Source organism: Pungitius pungitius, chromosome 18, assembly GCF_949316345.1.
Source record: "Pungitius pungitius chromosome 18, fPunPun2.1, whole genome shotgun sequence".
In the NCBI taxonomy this organism is placed as follows: domain Eukaryota; kingdom Metazoa; phylum Chordata; class Actinopteri; order Perciformes; family Gasterosteidae; genus Pungitius; species Pungitius pungitius.
Genome location: NC_084917.1, coordinates 8,656,300 through 8,677,081, shown reverse-complemented (window position 1 = coordinate 8,677,081; position 20,782 = coordinate 8,656,300). Strand labels below are relative to the sequence as shown.

At 39.3% G+C, this 20,782-nt stretch overlaps 1 protein-coding gene across 2 annotated transcripts; it reads left to right on the top strand.

Annotated features, from left to right (window-relative positions):
• The first annotated feature begins 3,547 nt into the window (after positions 1-3,547).
• On the top strand, positions 3,548-19,250 carry pipox (pipecolic acid oxidase). 2 transcript variants are annotated; one of them, XM_037484617.2, is made up of 8 exons: positions 3,548-3,691; positions 7,241-7,389; positions 8,627-8,840; positions 9,138-9,320; positions 12,395-12,547; positions 14,430-14,579; positions 14,983-15,058; positions 19,067-19,250. In XM_037484617.2, the coding sequence occupies exons 1-8, from the start codon at positions 3,581-3,583 to the stop codon at positions 19,087-19,089; spliced, it is 1,059 nt and encodes a 352-aa protein (XP_037340514.1). In that variant the 5' UTR covers positions 3,548-3,580; the 3' UTR covers positions 19,090-19,250. The 2 variants fall into 2 exon arrangements, with proteins under 2 accessions (XP_037340514.1, XP_037340513.1); XM_037484616.2 differs by having other exon boundaries at positions 17,953-19,249.
• Positions 19,251-20,782: the final 1,532 nt, after the last annotated feature.

Sequence of the window (20,782 nt, the reverse complement as noted above, 5' to 3'; positions counted from 1 at the left end):
ATTATTTGTACTTATGTATATTATTTACTGAAGAAATGTGGACATTATTACTTACACGGTTATATACTTGAATACTTTCTGCGTTTACAATGTTCAGTTCCAAATCTGTGTTTAGTAATTGTGGTATTTGGTATTTATTATTTTATCTTTTATATAATGCAATATAATATAATTTCTTTTAATGTTTGTTTATGTAAATTATTTATGTTTAGAAGTTATTTGGGGAATAAAGAGAACCTAACTAAGAAATTCGGAATGGTTGTCATTCCTTTGGTGGTGGTGGTTGGTTGGTTGGTTGGTTGGGGGGGGGGCATCACTAAGCATTTGCGCTTGGGGCACCGAAATGGCTAGCGCCGGCCCTGCCTGGGGGGTGCAGACACTTTTCCGGGGGCGAGTTGGCTACAGGCTGGAGAAAAAAAATCACGGAAATTCCCCCATGTTGAAATGCGGTTTTGGTTGGACTATTATGACAAACAAATCATCCTCCCGGCGACTTTTGTACATGTCACTAGAATTGTCGTAATTTAAAAAAGTATCCGGAAGAGAAACGGTATCGCTCTCTCCCCCCTCTGCCTGCTGCGCTGTGTGCGTGAGAGAGAGAGAGAGAGCCCGCTCAGCGAGGTTGTTTTACCTGCCAACACTCCGTTTTTTAGTCATATGACCCGGTGAACAAACGAACCATCAACGGCGAAATAAAAGCCTCGTATTAATGCGAGCGGCGTGAGAGACCTCCAGCTTACAGCGAGGTCTCTGCGCAAGGCTGCCCGCCCGATGAGCTCAGCTTCATGGAGCTTCTCAAGTCCGATAATAGAATCATAATTTGTCTCCCTCCCCTAGCACCTCTACTATCCCGGGCACTTCTGCCTGCACTCACTCGGAAACAACGTAAAATTGCTGTTTTTGATGTGTTTTTAGCTTAATGTGAAATGTCTGCACTTATTGTACGTCGCTCTGGATAAGACCGTCTGCTAAAATGAAAACTGGAAGCAAATGTTCGATTCCTGAAAAGTTGTCAGCAGTGAATTTAGTGGTTAATAAGATGGCGAATAATGTTTTGTGATGTTTGGAGACTCGAAAGCATGTATCACTGCAGTTACTATTCTCAATGAGCAGCGGGTGCAGCTGTAAGTCCTCCCAAACACCACCGAAGGATTTACTACTTGGAACTGCCGCCAGCAGCCTGGGAGCACCTCTCAAAATGCCGGTGTCTTGTACGTTCACAAAACCACGGTGTGGACTATTTGCGCTGCGAGTATGAGAGCGTCCTGTTCATATGTTAAGCTTCTCTCTTTAAAACCATATGCATTATTTTAAACGTATCTTAAATGAACCACATGATAATATAAATATAACAAGTTTCCAAAACCTTTGTGATTTTATTTTTTTTCCATGACTTTTCCAGGTTTTTCATGACTGTACTAACCCTGGTTGAAAGAATAGCTGTGTCACGTGATGCCCTAATCAGCCCTTATGGTTCAGCTGGCTGACACCAACTGACAAACTGACAGAGTGGAGTATCCATGGCGACGGAGAAGCTGCTCACAGACAGACAGTGATTTACACAGAATCCACACCTCAAACAAATGCTTTCTGGAGCAAAACTATTTTGGGTAGCCAGGGCTGGACTGGGACAAAAAAGGGCCCTGGCATTTTTGCTCAGACCGGCCCACCACAATCGGTCGGACACAACCACCAAACAGTACACTTTCCTTGCGGTCCCTGTAGATATGCATATCTACTGTTCCGTTTCCAAAAACCCATACAAAGCTGAGAACTACTGTTAGTGCCATGGACCAGTTTACAATTGCAAGTATAGGTTACTTTGTTTTAAAGGGATAGTTCACCCAAAAATGAAAATTGTCTCATCATTTACTCACCATCAAGTTGTTTCAAACCTGTATCATTTTTTTATTCTGCTAAGCACAAAGATATTCGGTAATCAGACAGTTGATGGACTCCATTGACTTGACTAGTATTTGTTTTTCCTACTATGGAAGTCAATGGAGTCCATCAACTGTCTGATTACTGACATTCTTATATTCATAAGAATCAGACATTACAGTAAGAATTCCCTCCATGGGGGGTCGTTTTGAAATGATGAGAGAAGGGGGCTAGAAGGAGGTCATGTCAGGTTGCACTAATCAGCTAATATGGATCAGCTGTGAGTCACTGAAAGAGCCCCAGCTAGTTGCCGTGACAATGGAGCAAGGTGCGGCCACCAACGACCACACAGGGGCAGACAGACAATGAGTTACTGAGAATCCACACCTCAAACAAATGCTTTCTGGAGCAAGACTATTTGGGGTAGCCAAAAAATAATGGGATTTTGAGAGACCCAAGACTCTACCGAACGCATGAGTGTAGCTTTGATGTCTGTATGTGTTTTAAAACTGCTCATATAACAGTTTACAAAACATGTACCTTCTGTTGATTTCTGACTTTGTCCACACTCTAAGCGCCACTGTAACTTCGAAAGGGACCCAAAAACTAATGAAACATAATTAGTGATTATGAAAAAAGTATAATAGATATCAACAAGCTGTTTTTTATGAAATAGTTAAGACTTGTATCAACATTTTCAAGTTTAAATGGTGTCTCTAGCTGAAAGATTGGAAAAGCTGATGAAGTTTAAATGCATCACTGCATTCCAAAAATAAAGATTTGAAGAACAATACTTGGAATGTGGAACTGCATTCCAACAATAATATGATGAATATAAATAAGTTGAAGATTAAAAGAACAATACTAACCAAGGGGAACAGAAGCTTGAATTGGCACTAGGTAGAAATTATAAGCTTATCTGTAACTTCTGTGCCATTGGACGATATGGAAAGTTGAGAAAGATAATCACACATGTTCCTTGCACATGATGGGTCATTGTTGTAATTGCATATTTATTATTTACAAAAGCAAATAAGTTTAAATCTACATTTACCGTGACACAATATTGTGAACATATAGTCCTGTGAAGGTGTTACTGAGGCTGCAGAGAAGTGACCTCTGGACTGACATGGCTGTTCATGGTTATATAAGTGTACTTTTGACCTGTTGGAAAACAGAATTGCAGCTGGTTGTAACTGGATGAACAGGCTCACAATCTGCTTTGTCCGCACTGGACCAACAGGCCTGCATACTATGTGACTATATGTATCACCTAGTAATAAGCTTTTGAAAATGTGTATTTGCAAAATTCAACAGCTCCTCATCGATCTCTCTATATAAATACATACAGGCCAACATAGAATGATTGCTGACCCTAGATAAAACCCTTTTTTTTAACTCCAGAGTTGGATTTTCATCTATGTGTTATTTGCCCTATTAAAATATTGTCAGGGACTATTTTTTTGTCCTTTACTAATTAAATTTCCTCTCACACAGACCTTGTACTTAGCATTGTCCCAAAACGTGTATAATCTTGCCTTACAATGACGGAGCTTGCATTCTTAGCACAAAGCAGGAATTACCCAGGGCACAAACCCTGAGTTTCTGCAACTCCCCTTTACACAAAATGGGCGTTCCCGCATATGGAGAAGGAGCTTATGAATGTGCATGCTGTGGCTCAGCACTAAATATAGAGAAGATGTCGACCAACGAGGACTATGACTGCATAGTGATCGGGGCTGGAGTCCAGGGATCCTTCACAGCCTATCAATTGGCAAAAAAGAACCAAAGGACTCTGCTGCTGGAGCAGGTGTGTCATTTTATTTTGTATAGTCCAGAATCCCAAATTTACCTCAGGGGGCTTTACAATATGCATCATCCTCTGTCCCAAAACTCAGACACAGGCTTGTTTGAACAATTGTGTTTGCACATGAGTGACGTAATTATTCATTCAAAGGTAGAAACCTTGCACCCATCCTACTCAGAAGTGCTTTTTCTTGGCTGAAATCTAAATCCAGAACATATGTGCCTTATTGAGTGTGGCATGCGAAGCAGAGCCATACTCCATGTAATCTCTCAGGCTTATCATTATTAGGGTCCTACGCTCGCACTAGGCCATTTTTTTCCCCCGCTTCCCGACTGACTTGAAATTTGGCACACATGTGCTCTTGGACATGCTCTTCCAAAAAGTAAATAATGGTATGCAAATACACCTAACTAGATTTTCTGCTATTTTCAATATTGTGCAAAACACAATTTTGCTAATTTCTCCTTAACCCTGTGGCCGATTGTCATGAGATTTTCTGTGGATCAACATTGGTTTAATGTCCCCCTGATCCAAAATCGCGTTGATATCTTACTGTTTTGACAAGATATGGGCCAATGAACTTTGCAAGGGGTGTGGTTAATCTGGCAAGACATAACTTGAATTGGCCTCAGCGATATTGTATGATGTATAAACATTGAACCACTGAATACACCCTAAGTTTTTCATAATATTTTAATGGGGAGAGCTACAGTTAATCCTTGAAAGTCTGCATTTTTAGCTTTTTGAATATCTTTTTAGAGTTGTAAAATATTGAACCCGATTCTTTTCAAATTAGATCTTGAGACCTTAGGCTCTAAGAATGGCATTTTGCCGGAAGAAATATTAAACTATGTGTGTAGGGAGCATTTAAAAAAAAACACCATTCGCCATGAAAATTGAAGAAGTTATTTTAACTCGACCATACTTTATCTTATCTGCTCCATATTTCTTATGTGGTGTGAATCAATGCATTCCAACTAATAAAGATGCGAAGAATACAGATTTGAAGAACAATACTTGGAATGCATCAATGCATTGCAACAATAATATGATAAATATGAATAAGTTGAATAAAGATTAGATGAACAATACTAACCAAGAGGGACAGAAGCTTGAATTAAGTAGAAATGATAAGCTTATCATTAACTATGTTGTAAAAAAGTGACTTTGCCCTCTCTTCTGTGCCATTGGAGTATATGGAAAGTTGAGAAAGATAATCATGTTCCTTGCACATGATGGGTCATTGTTGTAATTGCATATTTATTATTTACAAAAGCAAAATACGTTTAGATCTACATTTACAGTGACACAATATTGTGAACATTTGGTCTTGTGAAGGTGTGTTACTGAGGTTGCAGAGAAGTGACCTCTGGACTGACATGGCTGTTCATGGTTATATAAGTGTACTTTTGATCTGTTTGAAAACAGAATCGCAGCTGGTTGTAACTGGATGAACAGGCTCACAATCTGCTTTGTCCGCACTGGACCAATATTAAAATATTGTCAGGGACTATTTTTTTGACCTTTACCAATTAAATTTCCTCTCACACAGACCTTGTACTTAGCATTGTCCCAAAACGTGTATAATCTTGCCTTACAATGACGGAGCTTGCATTCTTAGCACAAAGCAGGAATTACCCAGGGCACAAACCCTGAGTTTATGCAACTCCCCTTCACACAAAATGGGGGTTCCCGCATATGGAGAAGGAGCTTATGAATGTGCATGCTGTGGCTCAGCACTAAATATAGAGAAGATGTCGACCAACGAGGACTATGACTGCATAGTGATCGGGGCTGGAGTCCAGGGATCCTTCACAGCCTATCAATTGAATTTCTATGAATATCTTTTTAGAGTTGTAAAACATTGAACCCGATTCTTTTCAAATTAGATCTTGAGACCTTAGGCTCTAAGAATTGCATATTGCCAGAAGAAATATTAATTTATGTGTGTAGGGAGCATTTAAAAAAAAAAACACCATTCGCCATGAAAATTGAAGAAGTTATTTTAACTGGACCATACTTTATCTTATCTGCTCCATATTTCTCATGTGGTATGAACTTCTCACCCTGTATACATCCATTAGATCAATTTTAACCTATTTTATGGTTATAGAAGATATTAGGGTAATGACCTTTGCAAGGGGGTGTGGCTTAATCTGACAAGACTCATAACTTCCAAATTACTTGGCCTGCCATGTGTAAACATTGTACCCCTGAACACATGCATGCGCAAAGAGGTCTTCATTTTTAATATCAGATATTTGTGGAGACATATGTGTAGCTGAGGAGATAGATGGTAGCTCATCCTGAAGGACCATTCCAGAAGAGGCCTGTGTTGCTGATGAGGTAGATGGCTGGTCCTCATCCTGAGGCTCTGAGACTATTCCAGCAGCAGAGTCATGTGTAGCAGGGGAGGTAGGTTGCTCATCCTGACCAGTAGTAGAGGATGCTCCAAAATATTTTAAAAGTGACCCTGAAATTGTAGTTCATTTGCAATTGAAATTTAAATCAAAAGGCCGTAGGATTATGTTTTATACAGCTAAAACAGCCTGGGGTCAAATTGACCCCAAACATAATGTAGGAGCCACGAAGGTGGTAATTATATACGATATGACTAATATAAAATGTTAAGTAAAATAGTTTAATGGTTTATGTTTGGGACACTTGGGTTATTATATTTCATACTTTTTGTTAATTGCATATCACCGTAATTGGGGGCCGTAACTTTGAACTGATTATAATAGCAGGTGCACGGGCACAGACGGAAGTAAAGAGTGTGATTTTCCTTTTACGTTGAGCACGTTATGTATTCTGGATTAAGATGGACTAGTATTTCAATAAACCTGTCAAACGCATCATTGGATCTGAGTGGACATTTTGTTTGGTACGGCGCGTCATAATCTGCTAAACCCATACCTTAGCCTCTCAGCGACTGTTTTGTCTGGAAACATGTCGCTACTTTTTGTCAACAAAACGCGGCATTAGGAAAGCAATTGCAGACGTTTAAAGCAGTGGTTCTCAACTTGTCTGGCTCCGGGACCCACCTTTATCCCTTAATGACGACCCAATTCGATCGGTCAACGGGGGGGGGGGGGGGGGGGGGGTGCTTCCGCGTTCTAATTGTCGCGCTGACTGAAAACATGGACGGACGAGCCGGAAAAACACCGACACTCCGCTGCATTAGAGAAAGTCCCTTCAAAATAATAATATAATAATAGGATGATTTTTTTTTTTTAAACTTTTTTTTCCATGCAATGGCCCGCGACCCACTACAAACAGGTCCACGACCCACTAGAATTCTTCTTCTTTCAGTCGGCTCAGGCCCTAAAAAGTACGGGTAGTGTCGTGGATGGGTTGAAATAACATACCAATGTAAATCCAAAAATCTTTTGTCACATAACAGCATATCATACCAAACAGTTTTGAACTCTCATTTAAGGAAAAAATATGTCATCTATTTGTCATTTATTTGTCCATTTTGTGGATTGTATTACCGAAATCATATTCTTTTAGTATGACTTTTGACCCCGGATAATATGTTCATCCTTTCAGTTTGTCCTGCCCCACACCCGAGGAAGCTCCCATGGCCAGACTCGCATCATCCGCAAGGCCTACCAGCAGGATTTCTACACCCACATGATGGAAGAGTGCTATGAGCTTTGGGCCCAGCTGGAGAGGGAGGCGGGTGTAAAACTGTACAGGTAAGCAGTCAGCAGAAATACACACAGAGAATCCCAGACAGAACATAAAAAAAGCTGTCCCAGAACACGGATTTGTCACATTCAAGGTGCTATGTATGCACGAAAGCAGGAACTCAATCCGCAGCAGCCATAAATGCATGGCAAATCATTCATAATTCTATGAAGGCAGATTACTGAATCGGACCCTAATGATCACCACCTCTCACTGTTGGGCTGAATAAGATCACACTGGCTGTCTACTGGCCCTATGATGTCCTGTCCAATGTCAATGTTTAGATCCTTTTGTAGATTTATTGATACTGACTTTGCAATGAATTCATTTGATTGTATTTCATAGAAAAAAATAAATAGACCTTTTTTATTGTGCACTGCATTATTAGGAATTAGGAATCCCAGCCAAATTAATTTCTAATCAAAGAATAAGGCATGAAGCAGAGGTATTACCCCTATTTTGTCCAACTTTCTGATTCAAAAGTCAACCAACTGTATTAGGGGTTTTCATGATTACATATTCACATAGTCACATCTTTTGTCTTAATTCCATCGCCTCCATTGTAGCAATACACAATCGGGGGAAATGGGGAAAGACAAGGGACCCCCAACAAGATGCCTCTCCCTTCTGGTTTTGACAGAGAATTGTCTATCACATGGTTACAACCCATCGGTCCATATAGGGTTTAGCGTGGTAATTCATTCTGCTATCTATTTTACGAGGACAATGCTGTTGCATACAGTGTTTAGCGCCCCAAAAGGTTTATGATTGGAAATATATTTAGGCCAGTGTGTATCGCCAATACTATAATGATAATGTGTGACGCCAGACCTTTCTTGCTGACTGGCAGGAACTTCTGAGAGTGTACCACAAATACTATTTTAGGATATCACGCTGGATCTGGTATCTGTTAAAATCGAGTCCATCTATTTTATTCAATGAATATAAGTTGATATAGAAGAATTTTGGCTAAACCAACTAGGGTGAAGTTGACCTCTCAGAGTAATTGGTAATTGGTTTAATTATTCTAATAATACTATGATGTTCCCGGAATGTAAATGTCCTTTGAAATTAGTCGGAAATTTGTGATTTGTGTAAGCTTTATTTGTCTTGACCAGGTCTGAAGCAACTGTGGGTTAGTAGAGAGCATAGTCTTCTTTCAATCAGAGGATCTGCGTTTTGATTCCCGGCTCCACTAGTGTCGATGATGTTTTTTGACTGATGACTGTATGTCTCCACACTCAGACAAACAGGGCTCCTGGTGATGGGACCAGAGGAAAGTCAGAGTTACCAGATGATTAAGAACACGCTGCAAAAACACAAGGTTTCTATTGCAATCCTGAACTCTGACAACTTCTCCCAGCATATCCCCAATGTCAACCTGGCTCTAGGAGATGGCGCAATGGTGGACATAACCGCTGGAGTTCTGTATGCTGACCGTGCACTCCATACTGTACAGGTACCTCACAAATACTGCAGATAAAGCCTTAGCTATGTTAGCATCGGTAATTTAAATTGGTTTAACTATTATACAAACTGTTTATTCTAAATGCCAATCACAGTTCAAAAACCCACTTCCTACTACAATGTAGCAACCATAGTTGTGCAGTAAGTTTTTCCGTGAAATGTTTCAACATTCAACATCAACATGTGCACCTATTTTAAATTAAACCTCGTTGTTCAGATAATCTGGATAGGAGTATTTCTCTCCTTCAAAACCAACCAATTTTCAGTAACACTTGTTCTCTTTTCACAGAGGCAGTTCGAGAAGTTGGGTGGGGTCATTAGAGACAATGAACAGGTAACCAACGTCAAGCCTGGCCCAGTTGTGACAGTGACTACCTCTGCCGGTGTGTATCGAGCCAAGAGTGTGGTGTTCACCGCTGGACCTTGGGCTAACAGACTGCTGGCCCACACTGGCTTAGAGTTGCCACTCACGGTAATCAGTTCCACATGTTTATGGAGCTGTGTTTATCTTATTTAACATGCATGTTTACGATACCAACAGTTTGGTTTCATAGGCAGACAATTCATGCACTCTAATGCTGCGTTCACACCAAACACAACGCAAATGTGTCGCATCGCCTCAAACGCCCTAAACGTGCCGCAGAACTTTCTGAGTACATTTACGGTCAATTCGCGTATTCGCGCCCGACGCGACACAGAGGGGCCGTGATTTATCACCCTGAAACAGTTCAACCTTTCTCCATTGTTTTTCCTCCGCATCAACCGTGAAAGACATGGCGACTCTACCTGTTGTGGAAGTCCTACTGACGTCGGACCACCTAACACAGTCGTGTTTTTGTACTAAATAGCATCCGTAGGCGCAGACATCTCGGTGAATCTCATCTACTTCTACAGAAACTTCTTCTACAGAAGCGTCTGGATGACCGGCGCTGCCAGCGGTACATGGTGCTAGCCATTAGCTAGCGAAGCAAATTTTTCGCGCGAGTAGATTCCATGCAAAGTCAATGGACAGACGCGTCTGGTCGCAAATGAGGCAAATTTTAAACGGGCGGCGCGAGTGACGCGAAAGAAGTGACCCGAAAAGAGCGAAGCAAATGAATAGCTTTTTCCCCTCAAGTTGATATATTTGAACATTGGGGTGAAAAATTCACCCAACACTGTAGTGGAAGCCAATCAGAGTTGAGATGTCTTTTTTTTTACTAGTTTTTGCGTCCTAAAGTTCAATTCATCACGTAATGCATAACCACCAGTACGTTCTTGAAGCCTTCTTTGTATTTGACTTGGTAATAGTTTGTGCCCCGCCTTATATAGCATCTATACTGTTTGGAACTCAACAATGTCATAAAACTTCATTAACTTAGATTTTTAAAATAATAAATTTGTGTGGTCCAAAAACCCAACTTTATGAATGAGTCGGATGGCTCTTTTTTGCATTGTTACTATTGGTTTTAATGTGGTTTTGTATGTACTACCCCATACCCCAAAACAATAATGTAAGTGGGGCAAGAGTAGAGAACAGTATAAAGTATGCAGAGCTTTGATGTTTAAAAAATGCTTTACTTTGGGAATTACTGAAACACTTATTGATATTTTAGTGGTTAAATATTTGATATGAGAATTCCAAGTAATTCTATCATCTATAATAACTCCAAGGTATTTGATTTCGTGCACTCACTCTATAACAACACCGTCTATCTTAATAACTTCCTGGGCATTGGAATGACCTTTTCCAAATATTATCATTTTGCATTTACTCTGATTTAGTGATAGTTTGTTTTGTTGAAACCACTTAGTAACCCGTTTGAGTTCCAAAGTAACAATTTGACAGTTGTTTTAAATCGTTTCCAGATGCAAAAATATTTGTATCATCTGCAAGCAAAATAAAGTATTTTAGACGTTTTGCAAATATCGTTTAAATACATTTTAAACAATTTTGGGCCCAAAATTGAATATTGAGGTAAGCCACACACAATTTCTTGATAACCTGACTGATTATCCTATTACCACACATTGTTTTCTATTTTTTAGATAACTAGTAACTCACTGTAGAGCTACCTTTCTGATCCCATACTGTTCTAACTTCTTACTTAAAATGTCATAATCTATTGTTTCGAATGCCTTACTTAGGTCAATAAATAACCTTACTGCATATTTCTTGTTGTCTACAGCATTAGTTGTTTCATCAATTATGTTAAACAGTGCATGCGAAGTTGAACACTTATACCTAAAACCAAACTGATAATCTGAGAGTAAATTATTTGTTTCAATAAAACTTTTAAGTCTAGCATTGTAAACCTTCTCTAGGATTTTTAAAAATTGCGGTAATAGGGAAACAGGCCTATAGTTAGTAAAGAGATGCTTGTCTCCTATCTTAAACAGAGGAATCCCTTTTGCTACTTTCATACTATCAGGAAATTGGCCAATTTGCAACGATAAGTTGCAAATGAATATTAATGGCTTACAGATACTTTCAATAACACTTTCAAAGGTCTTCATATCCATATCATAATAGTCTGTAGAAGTTGTATTTTTACATCCCCTAACAATGTCCAGTATCTCATTTTCCTCAACAGGTTTAAGAAACAATGTCTTTTGTTTGTGTCTATTAGCTCTCAATTATAGCTCTCAGCATTCGGAATATTTGCAGCAAGGTTTAGGCCAACATCTACAAAGAATTGATTAAATGTGTTGCCTACTGCATTCAAATTTTTATAGTTTTATCCTCATCCCTAAAATATGGGGGATAATTAATCCTTCTAGGTTTGTTTCTTATTAAACTATTCAAGATATTCCACAAGCCTTTAATATTATTCTTATTAATATCTAACAAATGATTGTAGTAATCCTGTTCTTATGATCCCGGTCAATTTATTTTTATATTTCTTATATTTATCCTCTTTCGTTCTAATGAGGCTAATGAGCATGACGGAGTTATAATTAAGAGCAGGGTTGGCGGTTCAAATCCCAGCTGCTCCATGAGCCATGTCCCCCTAATTGCTCCCCAGGCAAAATGTAAAAACAACACAATGCAATACAAGTCGCAATGTAAGTCGCTTTGGATAAAAGCGGAATGTGTATTTAAAAACCTGACATTGGTTACCAACATCACGTAAGTTTTGTATGAACTAAGATATATATTTACTATATGTATATTATAAGTGAACTACAATATCTACAATAAGCTGCTGAATGGGGATGTAGCTGCAGTCTTTCACGTAACACCCCCCTCAGAACCAAATTGCCTTTGCCACTTCTGTTCTCATTCTGGGCAAAAATGCAATAATGGCCAAAAAGTCTTAAAAACCTTTAAAGATATTGAAATCCAACAATGACAAGTCTATTAATTATTTTATTCGTTTTCTTTGGAGGATATTTTGGGGTGTTGAGATTTATACACAGCGGCTAAGTTTTAAAAAATCCTCTGGATTTCAATCAAGGAGTTGCATCAAACTAATGTGGGGCATACATTATGGTTCATTGCTATAAGTCTTAAGCAACAGCCAGATCTCTGGGACTTAACTGGTGTTCCTGGTTTCACTATTTTAGGTGGTGAAAATCAACGTGTGTTACTGGAAAGAGAAGGTTCCAGGATCATACAATGTGAAGCAGCGCTTTCCCTGCTTCTTGCTGACTGAGTTTGAGGAGACCAAAGTGGAAATCTACGGCCTCCCGTCTAACGAGTACCCGGGCCTAATGAAGGTATGTAACAGTACTGAACCTTAAAGAATAATACTCTTCATTCTGTATCAGAGCCCACAAAATCCTATTTTATTCTGTATTCCTGACAATATTTTGACTTCATTATTCTATGGTACTATTTAAACTAGTGATGTGTGTGCAGTCAAGTAAATAGAGCTCTTGATCTAATTGAATCTAATAGAGGCACACGCTGTGATGCGATAACTACTATAGAACACCAAAGCATGTGATGTCATGAAATAATTTGATAACAGCGTACTGTAACCTGTTTAAAATGTAGAAATACATTTTATGTCTTTTATAATAACCTTAGTCCTATGAAGTTTTCACTTACAAAAAAATCTAATAAATTCATAGAGTTAGCAAAAAATTGTACCCATGATCATTACATTTAATTAACATGGTTTGTTGCTTCAGACTTCCCTGTTCGGATATGACCAGTTGGGTATGTCTTTAGCTTAAGCTAGCTTCTAAGAAAATGTAAAAATTGTAACACAGTTTTCTAGATGAATATGCTTCTCCCTGGGTTAGTATCAGATGGTTATAGATATAACTACAGAGCCTTAAGGAATTTATGTAGAAAGAACAGTCAATAAAGACACTGTGGTGAGTGTCCTCCAATCAGAGGGTTGGCAATTCGATCCCAGGCCCGGCTAACCCGCATGTCAATGTGTCCTTGGGCAAGACACTTAACCCCAGCATTGCTCCTGTCGCTGTGACTACAGTGTGAATGTTAGTTACTGATGGGCAGGTGCTACTGTGTATGGTCCTACCATCAGTATGAATGTGTGAGAATGAGTGAACGATGTCATGTAGTGTTTAAAGTGCTTTGAGTGGCCGGAAGTTTTGAAAAGCGCTATACAAGTACAGTCCATTTACCATTACACTGGAATCAGAGGGTAGATTTAGTATGAACTATTTTGTAGAGATGAACAGAACATACCATGTGTGAAAAACAACTGTATCAGTAGTGCTGCATGCTGGGTGTGAGATTGAGTGTGTGTAGGGGTTTTGAAGGTGCAAGATTAAACAATAAGTTGTGTCTCCAGTCTGTGGTTTTCCCAAATAAGTCAGATTTTTAAATATTAATCCAGGCAATCTTTTCTTTTTCTCCCTGAAATATTTAGTTCCACCAATTAAAGGATTTACATTTTGCTGGTGTTGTGCTCCACAACGGCTTACTCTGCGAGCGAGTGAGGCAAGTTCTGAGTACGCTAGAGCAGTGGTGTCAAACTCAATCACAGACGGACAAAATTAAAAACTGCCATAAACATCAAGATTTACGATACTTACGATACCAGAATTCAATACAATACCCGGTGCCTCCTTCACCAAAGAAGTCACTAGATTTGTTGCAAGTAGTCGTTGCAGTGCCTTCTGGGACTTAATCAGCCATGTGCGTCCTATTGACCGGATATTATGATATTTACTTGCGGGCCAGATATAACTGTACCGGCCGGCTGATGGGGGTTGGTGACTGGCCGGTAGTAGTAGCGGCGACCAAACCAACAACAGTGCTGCCGTAAGGGCGAGAAACAACAAGCCTCTCATCTGTCAGAAGTCAGCCTGGGTTGCTTTGGAATTAAATTAAATGCGCCCGTTAGTAAGCAAGGATCGATAATTGGTATCAGCATTAGTTTCGGTAGGCCGTGCATGGGTGACGTGACTGTTAGAGGGTTGGCTAACAACACCCCCGAACTGTTACATTATTGGACGATAAAGTACAGCCTAAATATACCTTAAATATACCATACAGAACACTGTCAGCATGGATTATGCAGATTATGATGAACATTATTGGTCTATTGCTGTTCACCTAAAAGATCTCAGGGCTACCAAGCTTTTAACCTTTCATATAGCAATGATGTCATTCTGTGTGCAGATATGCTACCATGGGGGGAGTGAGACGGACCCAGACCAGAGAGACAAGCCGACAAACCGGTCCGATATAGACATCCTCCAACGCTGCGTTGCCCGCTGTTTTCCGGGCCTGGTCCCTGAACCTGCTGTGGTGGAGAGTTGCTTGTACACCGTCAGTATACACACTCCACATCATAGTACACCAAATATTGAGATTTTACAGTGTTTTATTGACCCAAAGGCAGAATTTGGGCAGAAAATACTTATAATCAGAGTTCAGAGTTCATTGTGTGTTCTGCACTTGAGTCTTTTATCCAGTTAAATACATTTTCTGCAATGACTTTGAGAAAGAGCGTTTTTGTCTTTGTCTAATAATTCTCAGTTTGCTATTCATGTCACCACATGCTGGAATTAAGAGGTAGAAGAAAGAATACTGTATTGCTCTTGACTAAATATGCACAAGCTGAATTGCTTTCATAGAACAAAAGCATTAGTCGAGGCAGGCATACACCAACTTCGCCCTGTGGTTCCAAATCATCAAATTTTTATCTGTCCCTTATATTTTTCTTTTACAGCTCACGCCAGACCATCATTTTGTGTTGGACTGTCACCCGTCCCACAGCAACATTGTATTCGGAGCTGGATTCTCAGGTACGTTCCAATACAACGCAAAATATTGTGAGCCAAAGACTCCTGCACATTCTTGTTTAAACCCACTTTTAGGAGGCAGCAAGTTTCCCTGAAAAACAGAGGAGCGCTTACACGTGCAGTTTCTGTACAAACCGTGGAATACATAATTAGGCACACTTTTTGGGAAAACTCCCACTTTTCCTCTTTCATCCCCATGAATGCATATGCATGGGATGGAAAAACACAATTTTTCATTTCAGTTTCGGTGCTGCATGTTTGTACATACCTTGCCATGCACGTTGAGAAACAAATGCGTCTGAAGTGGGCACAAAAGTGTTAGTACATGAGGCCTTGAATGTGAAAAAAATTATAATATTCACAAATTCCAAAAAATAGCTGAGGTTCGACATCCATACTTTACCTATTCTTTTTAAAAGATGCCACCATACTATTGGGTTGCACATTTTCCAGTTGGATGATTACATTACAGAAAAAATTTATAATATTCACAAATCCCAAAAAATAGCTGAGGTTCGACATCCATACTTTACCTATTCTTTTTAAAAGATGCCACCATACTATTGGGTTGCACATTTTCCAGTTGGATGATTACATTACAGGCAATAAAGTCTTAAACTGTTAATTACAATAATATTACTATAGTGTGCATTCCTGGAGACTAGAGCTGCAACTAACGATTATTTTAATAATCGATTCATCTGTCGATTATTTGTTCGATTAATCGATGAATCTGGTAAAAAAATAAAAAATGTAAAAACATTAATTTCCAACCCTTTATTGAAAAATAGAACTGACTGTGCACTTTCTAAATATGTTTTGCACTAACAGATTGCTCCTTGAACATCCCTAAGTAAGCTAATAAAATGGACTAACACAAAAAACATACATACATCGCATGATGTATACTTTACAGCTGCCAAATTAAATATATTAGGCACAAAATCATGAATCATCCCCGTGGTGCTCCCGTGCCAGGCCATGTCGCTTTTGCATACCTTACAATCAGACATGTCAACCCTCCCGAATTTCAAAGCCCCTCCCGAAAATATCCCGGACCGACCTTTCTCCTGATTTCCACCCGGACATCAATATTGCTGCACCACCCGTCACTGGGCGCGCTGTTTCAGACCGAACAATAATAAAGGTTAGACCTTGAAGTCGAGCGCGGCGATTAGAACGTAAAACTACTGGCGCTGCAAAGAAAACCGCAGCACCCCCCCCCCCCCCCCCCCCCGTTGCCCGCTAGGACCCGCACCCCCCGTTTCAGTGTAAAATATTTAGATCGCATTGGCTTCTCTTCCTCCGCATGTTTCAGAACAGTAGTACGGGTCTCTCCGATGTTCTGCTGCGCGAGCGCTCAACTTTTTTTTTCTCAGCTCTGCGCAGCGCGCGCAACTTTCTTTTAATACTCAAAGATAATAGTCGCGCGACACAACGAATCGATAATGAAATTCGTTGCCAACGCTTTTAATAATCGATTTTAATCGATTTCATCGATTCGTTGTTGCAGCCCTACTGGAGACGATACGTTTTGCTCACCTTATGTACTGCTCATTCTCCAGTTAAAATGCTGAGAGCCTAGTGGAGCATAGCGTAGAGGTTCTCCCAAATACTGAAAATGTTGCCTTCCTCGTCCTTCACGACATGCATTTGTCTTCAAAGCTCAATACAAGTGCCTCAAAGCAAGAATTGGGGAGGTTGCCATAGCTACTCAGTCCCCTCGTGGGCTTAGCAATCTATTGAGGTTTCCCTCATTCTCTGGCGAGATGAAAATTCACATGGCCAAACTGTCGAAGCCAAGCTTTTATGACTTCAAAGCCATGCAGAATCTACGGCAGCTCCAAGACCTTTGTCTGTATGGGCCGCCATTTGTATAATGTTGCACTTTCTAAAATCCTGTGCAGTTTTCGTACATTTAGCAATATCATATGAATAAAAAATGCAAGACAATATTCACATGTCACTTTTTCAAACATTTAGAGACAAAATCATGTAAATACATGCAACAACTTTTCCAAGTACAATGTTTGACAGTAACACAAAGTAGTTAAATAATAAATGTATATATACATGTTATATATACATGTTAAATATGAACTTAAATTTTAAATATAAATCAAAATGTTAAATGTAAATCTAAATGTTAAAATCTAAGCTAAATGTACAAAAACTGCGCAGGATTTTAGATATGGGGCGCCGTTTGTAAAATGTTGCACGTTCTAACAATTAGATTTAACATTTAGATTTAACATTTAAAATTTACATTTAGATTTAACATTTATATATATAACATTTAACATTTAAATATATATTTAACATTTACATTTAGATTTAACATTTACATTTAGATTTAGATTTAACATTTATATTTATATTTAACATTTATATATAACATTTAACATTTGGATTTATATTTAACATTTACATTTAGCATTTACAAACGGCGCCCCATATTTAGAACGTGCAACATTTTACAAACGCCACCCCATATGTCTGATGGCGATGTGCAGCATTCCTCAAACCCTGTTGACATTCTCTATTTGCCTCACAGACCTTAGCAACAAGGACCATCAGACATTTTGAAAATACACACTCTCTCATCTCACTCCTGGGCTTGAGCACATGAAGTCATTACGCAGAGAAAAAAAAATCACTCTTAATTTAGCATTTGGTCCCGGTTCACTAAAGTGAATAAATTCTCAGTGACAGGCATTGCAACAGCTTTACTCTTCGTATATGTATGCACTCATGTGGGGCTCGAACCCATCGACTGACTCAGACAAAAGCCCAGAGATGCTGGTTAACTCCAAGGTGGATTTGCTCACATTAAGGTGTTGTTTCATGAATTGATGTTCTGCATATGTTTGCTCACTGTAATGACTTCTCTTCTCCAGGCCATGGCTTCAAGTTCGGACCAATAATTGGAAAACTACTCTCTGAGCTTGTCCTGGGAGAAGTGCCCTCCTATGACCTTTCACCTTTTCGAATCAGACGTTTCCAGGATAACACCAAATCAGCATTATAGAGCTGGGGCTGGATACCAAGGGCATCAACAGATCACCCAAAGTCTTATTTCATTGTGGCAGATGTATGATTTAATATTGTCATGTCAATTCAGCCCTGTTGTTAAACACAACCACACCACTGTCCTCCCCTTCATTTGATCTATGTGTATTGTCAGTTTCACATGGTGTAATCGTCTTTCTAGCTGTGGTGGGTCATCAAAATCAGTGTATACACACAGAGACATCTTTATTCTATGCCAAAATAGTCTTAAAGGACTAGTAAACAGGTTTATTGGCAGATGTCACTAACTGGCAGAATGCGGTCCGGATCCGGACAAAGAACCTCTTCACATTTTAGTTGAAGACCCCTTGCTCTCTACTGTACTGATTGATTGTTGAAGCAAACCGCCAAGACTTGATGAGCAGTAAAACTTTCTGATGTTAAACTTTTCTTATAAGTACCAAGTTCATTGTACCCCTCAAAGTCAATTGTCTGGTTATTTGGTTTCTCTGGATGGAATTGCTCTGGTATCCAACACCAACGTGAAGAATCTTTGAAGTCTCTTCAACCAGGATGTGTCCTTTAATCCTCAGATAAAACAGACTTCAAGAACTGCCCTGTTTCCCTTATGTAATGTATAAGAAATTTGGCACTTCTTTTCTGAAAATGATTGAGAACTGCATTTTTGATTTTGTGATTTATAAAGTGAGATGAATTGAATTGCATAAAGGGTCCTGTTTGCAGTGACTGCGTAACCGTAGTAAGGGTGTATGTTTTGACCTAGTCTGAGATGTAGTATCAGTACATACTGCGAAATACATAATTAGCTGCACTTTACACATGCCATCCCATCTCTTTATGGGAAATTCCCACTTTCCCCTTAACCCCATAAATGCATATGAATGACACGGAAAAGCGCAATTTGCCATTTTTAGTTTCCGCCACCGGCAGTCTGCTCTTTTACCTCAGTGCGGCTTGTTTGTACATACTGTTCCTCCACAGAAGGTGAATCAGTTTGGTCCTGATGTTCGTGGAGGGGCTCCCGGCCCGGACGGCGGCGTGGGTCTGGTATCACCGCCCACCGACACTGGAGGCAGCCGTCACCCTGGCAGAGGACCACCTGCCAGGAGTGCTGGAGGTGCGGGCGGCCCGGCCACCTACGGAAGAAACAATAAAAACCTATTGTGATACTCTATCCTGGCTCCGAGCCCCTTTGTCCGCACGACGCACCCACCTTACAGTATACATTACAGTTTTTCTCCATTGGTTTGGCTCATTTTTTGAAACAGAAATGACATTCTCAAAACAACATGGACAGACCTCCAAACAACTTAGCAATTTCTCAATACAGAATTGAATTTCTCATTCATTTGGTTAAATTGTAAATGTCTAAGTACATGTCTCAATGTCTCAGTACATCTTTGCAAATGATTAAGTACATGTAGCCTACGTTTAGCACAATTTCCAAGTGAATAGATCTTGTTGATCTAAACTGATTGTTGATTCTCAGTCTAATTGTTTTTCGCTCCAAAACGTCTCAGCGTAATTTCATTGTATAAGTCATCACATGCACAATAGTCTGTTCAATTGTCAAAATTACTCAAGAACATAATACCATGAATAACATTTGATAAATTCACAGTATTACAACAATTGACAGTCAGGTGAAACTAGAACTTTATTTTATCTATTCTTTGACCGTCTTTATTTACAGCACTGTAGTATGCATATAATTTACATTGGATTTTGTTTCTGTGTTTATTTTACAGTATATTATGCTGCTTTTTACTTTGATGGATGGAAGTTATTTTATGTTTGTGAATGATAATTGCAATTACAATTTCCGGTAGCATGAGTGCAATGTGTGATGTCAAACCTTGGAGGCTAATCTTACCCTAAAATCCTTTTTTATTCTGTTAGCTAGACAAAAAAACCAGTACAGTAACCATTGTCAATGAAGGACTGGGCTAAGACTGGTGGACATGAGGGATTTCAATGGTCCTCTGCCATAGTGACAAAACAACTAAACATTTTGACCTGCAGTGTTTAAACAATGACAAAAGGACTTTTCATTTTGGGGGCACTGACTGTTTGTATGAGAAAAGGAATTCGTTGTGACTGATGAGTTGTCTGTTTTGGGAGAGATATGACCTTTTGCAGGTGTGCCATAGTGTTTTGCTAAACCATCTAGGTTATTTTGGCAAATGTATTTAAAGCTTTGAGAATGTCGTTTTTTCGAGAGATAGATGAGCCACAGCAATTGAGAAGGAAGTTTTCATTTGGGGGCACTGACTATTTTTATGAGAAAATGATTTGGTTTTGAAGCTTGAGTTAACTGTTTTGGGTGAGATATGACCTTTTGAAGGTGATCTATGTAGTTGTGCTGAACCATATAAGCTATTTTACCAAATGCATTAAGAGCTTTAAGAATGTAATTTCTGTTTCAAGAATTGAGCCAAAGCAATGGAGAAAAACTGTATTCTGTTAGCTAGACAAAAAAAACAGTACAGTAACCATTGTCAATGAAGGACTGGGCTAAGACTGGTGGACATGAGGGATTTCAATGGTCCTCTGCCATAGTGACAAAACAACTAAACATTTTGACCTGCAGTGTTTAAACAATGACAAAAGGACTTTTCATTTTGGGGGCACTGACTATTTGTATGAGAAAAGGAATTCGTTGTGACTGATGAGTTGTCTGTTTTGGGAGAGATATGA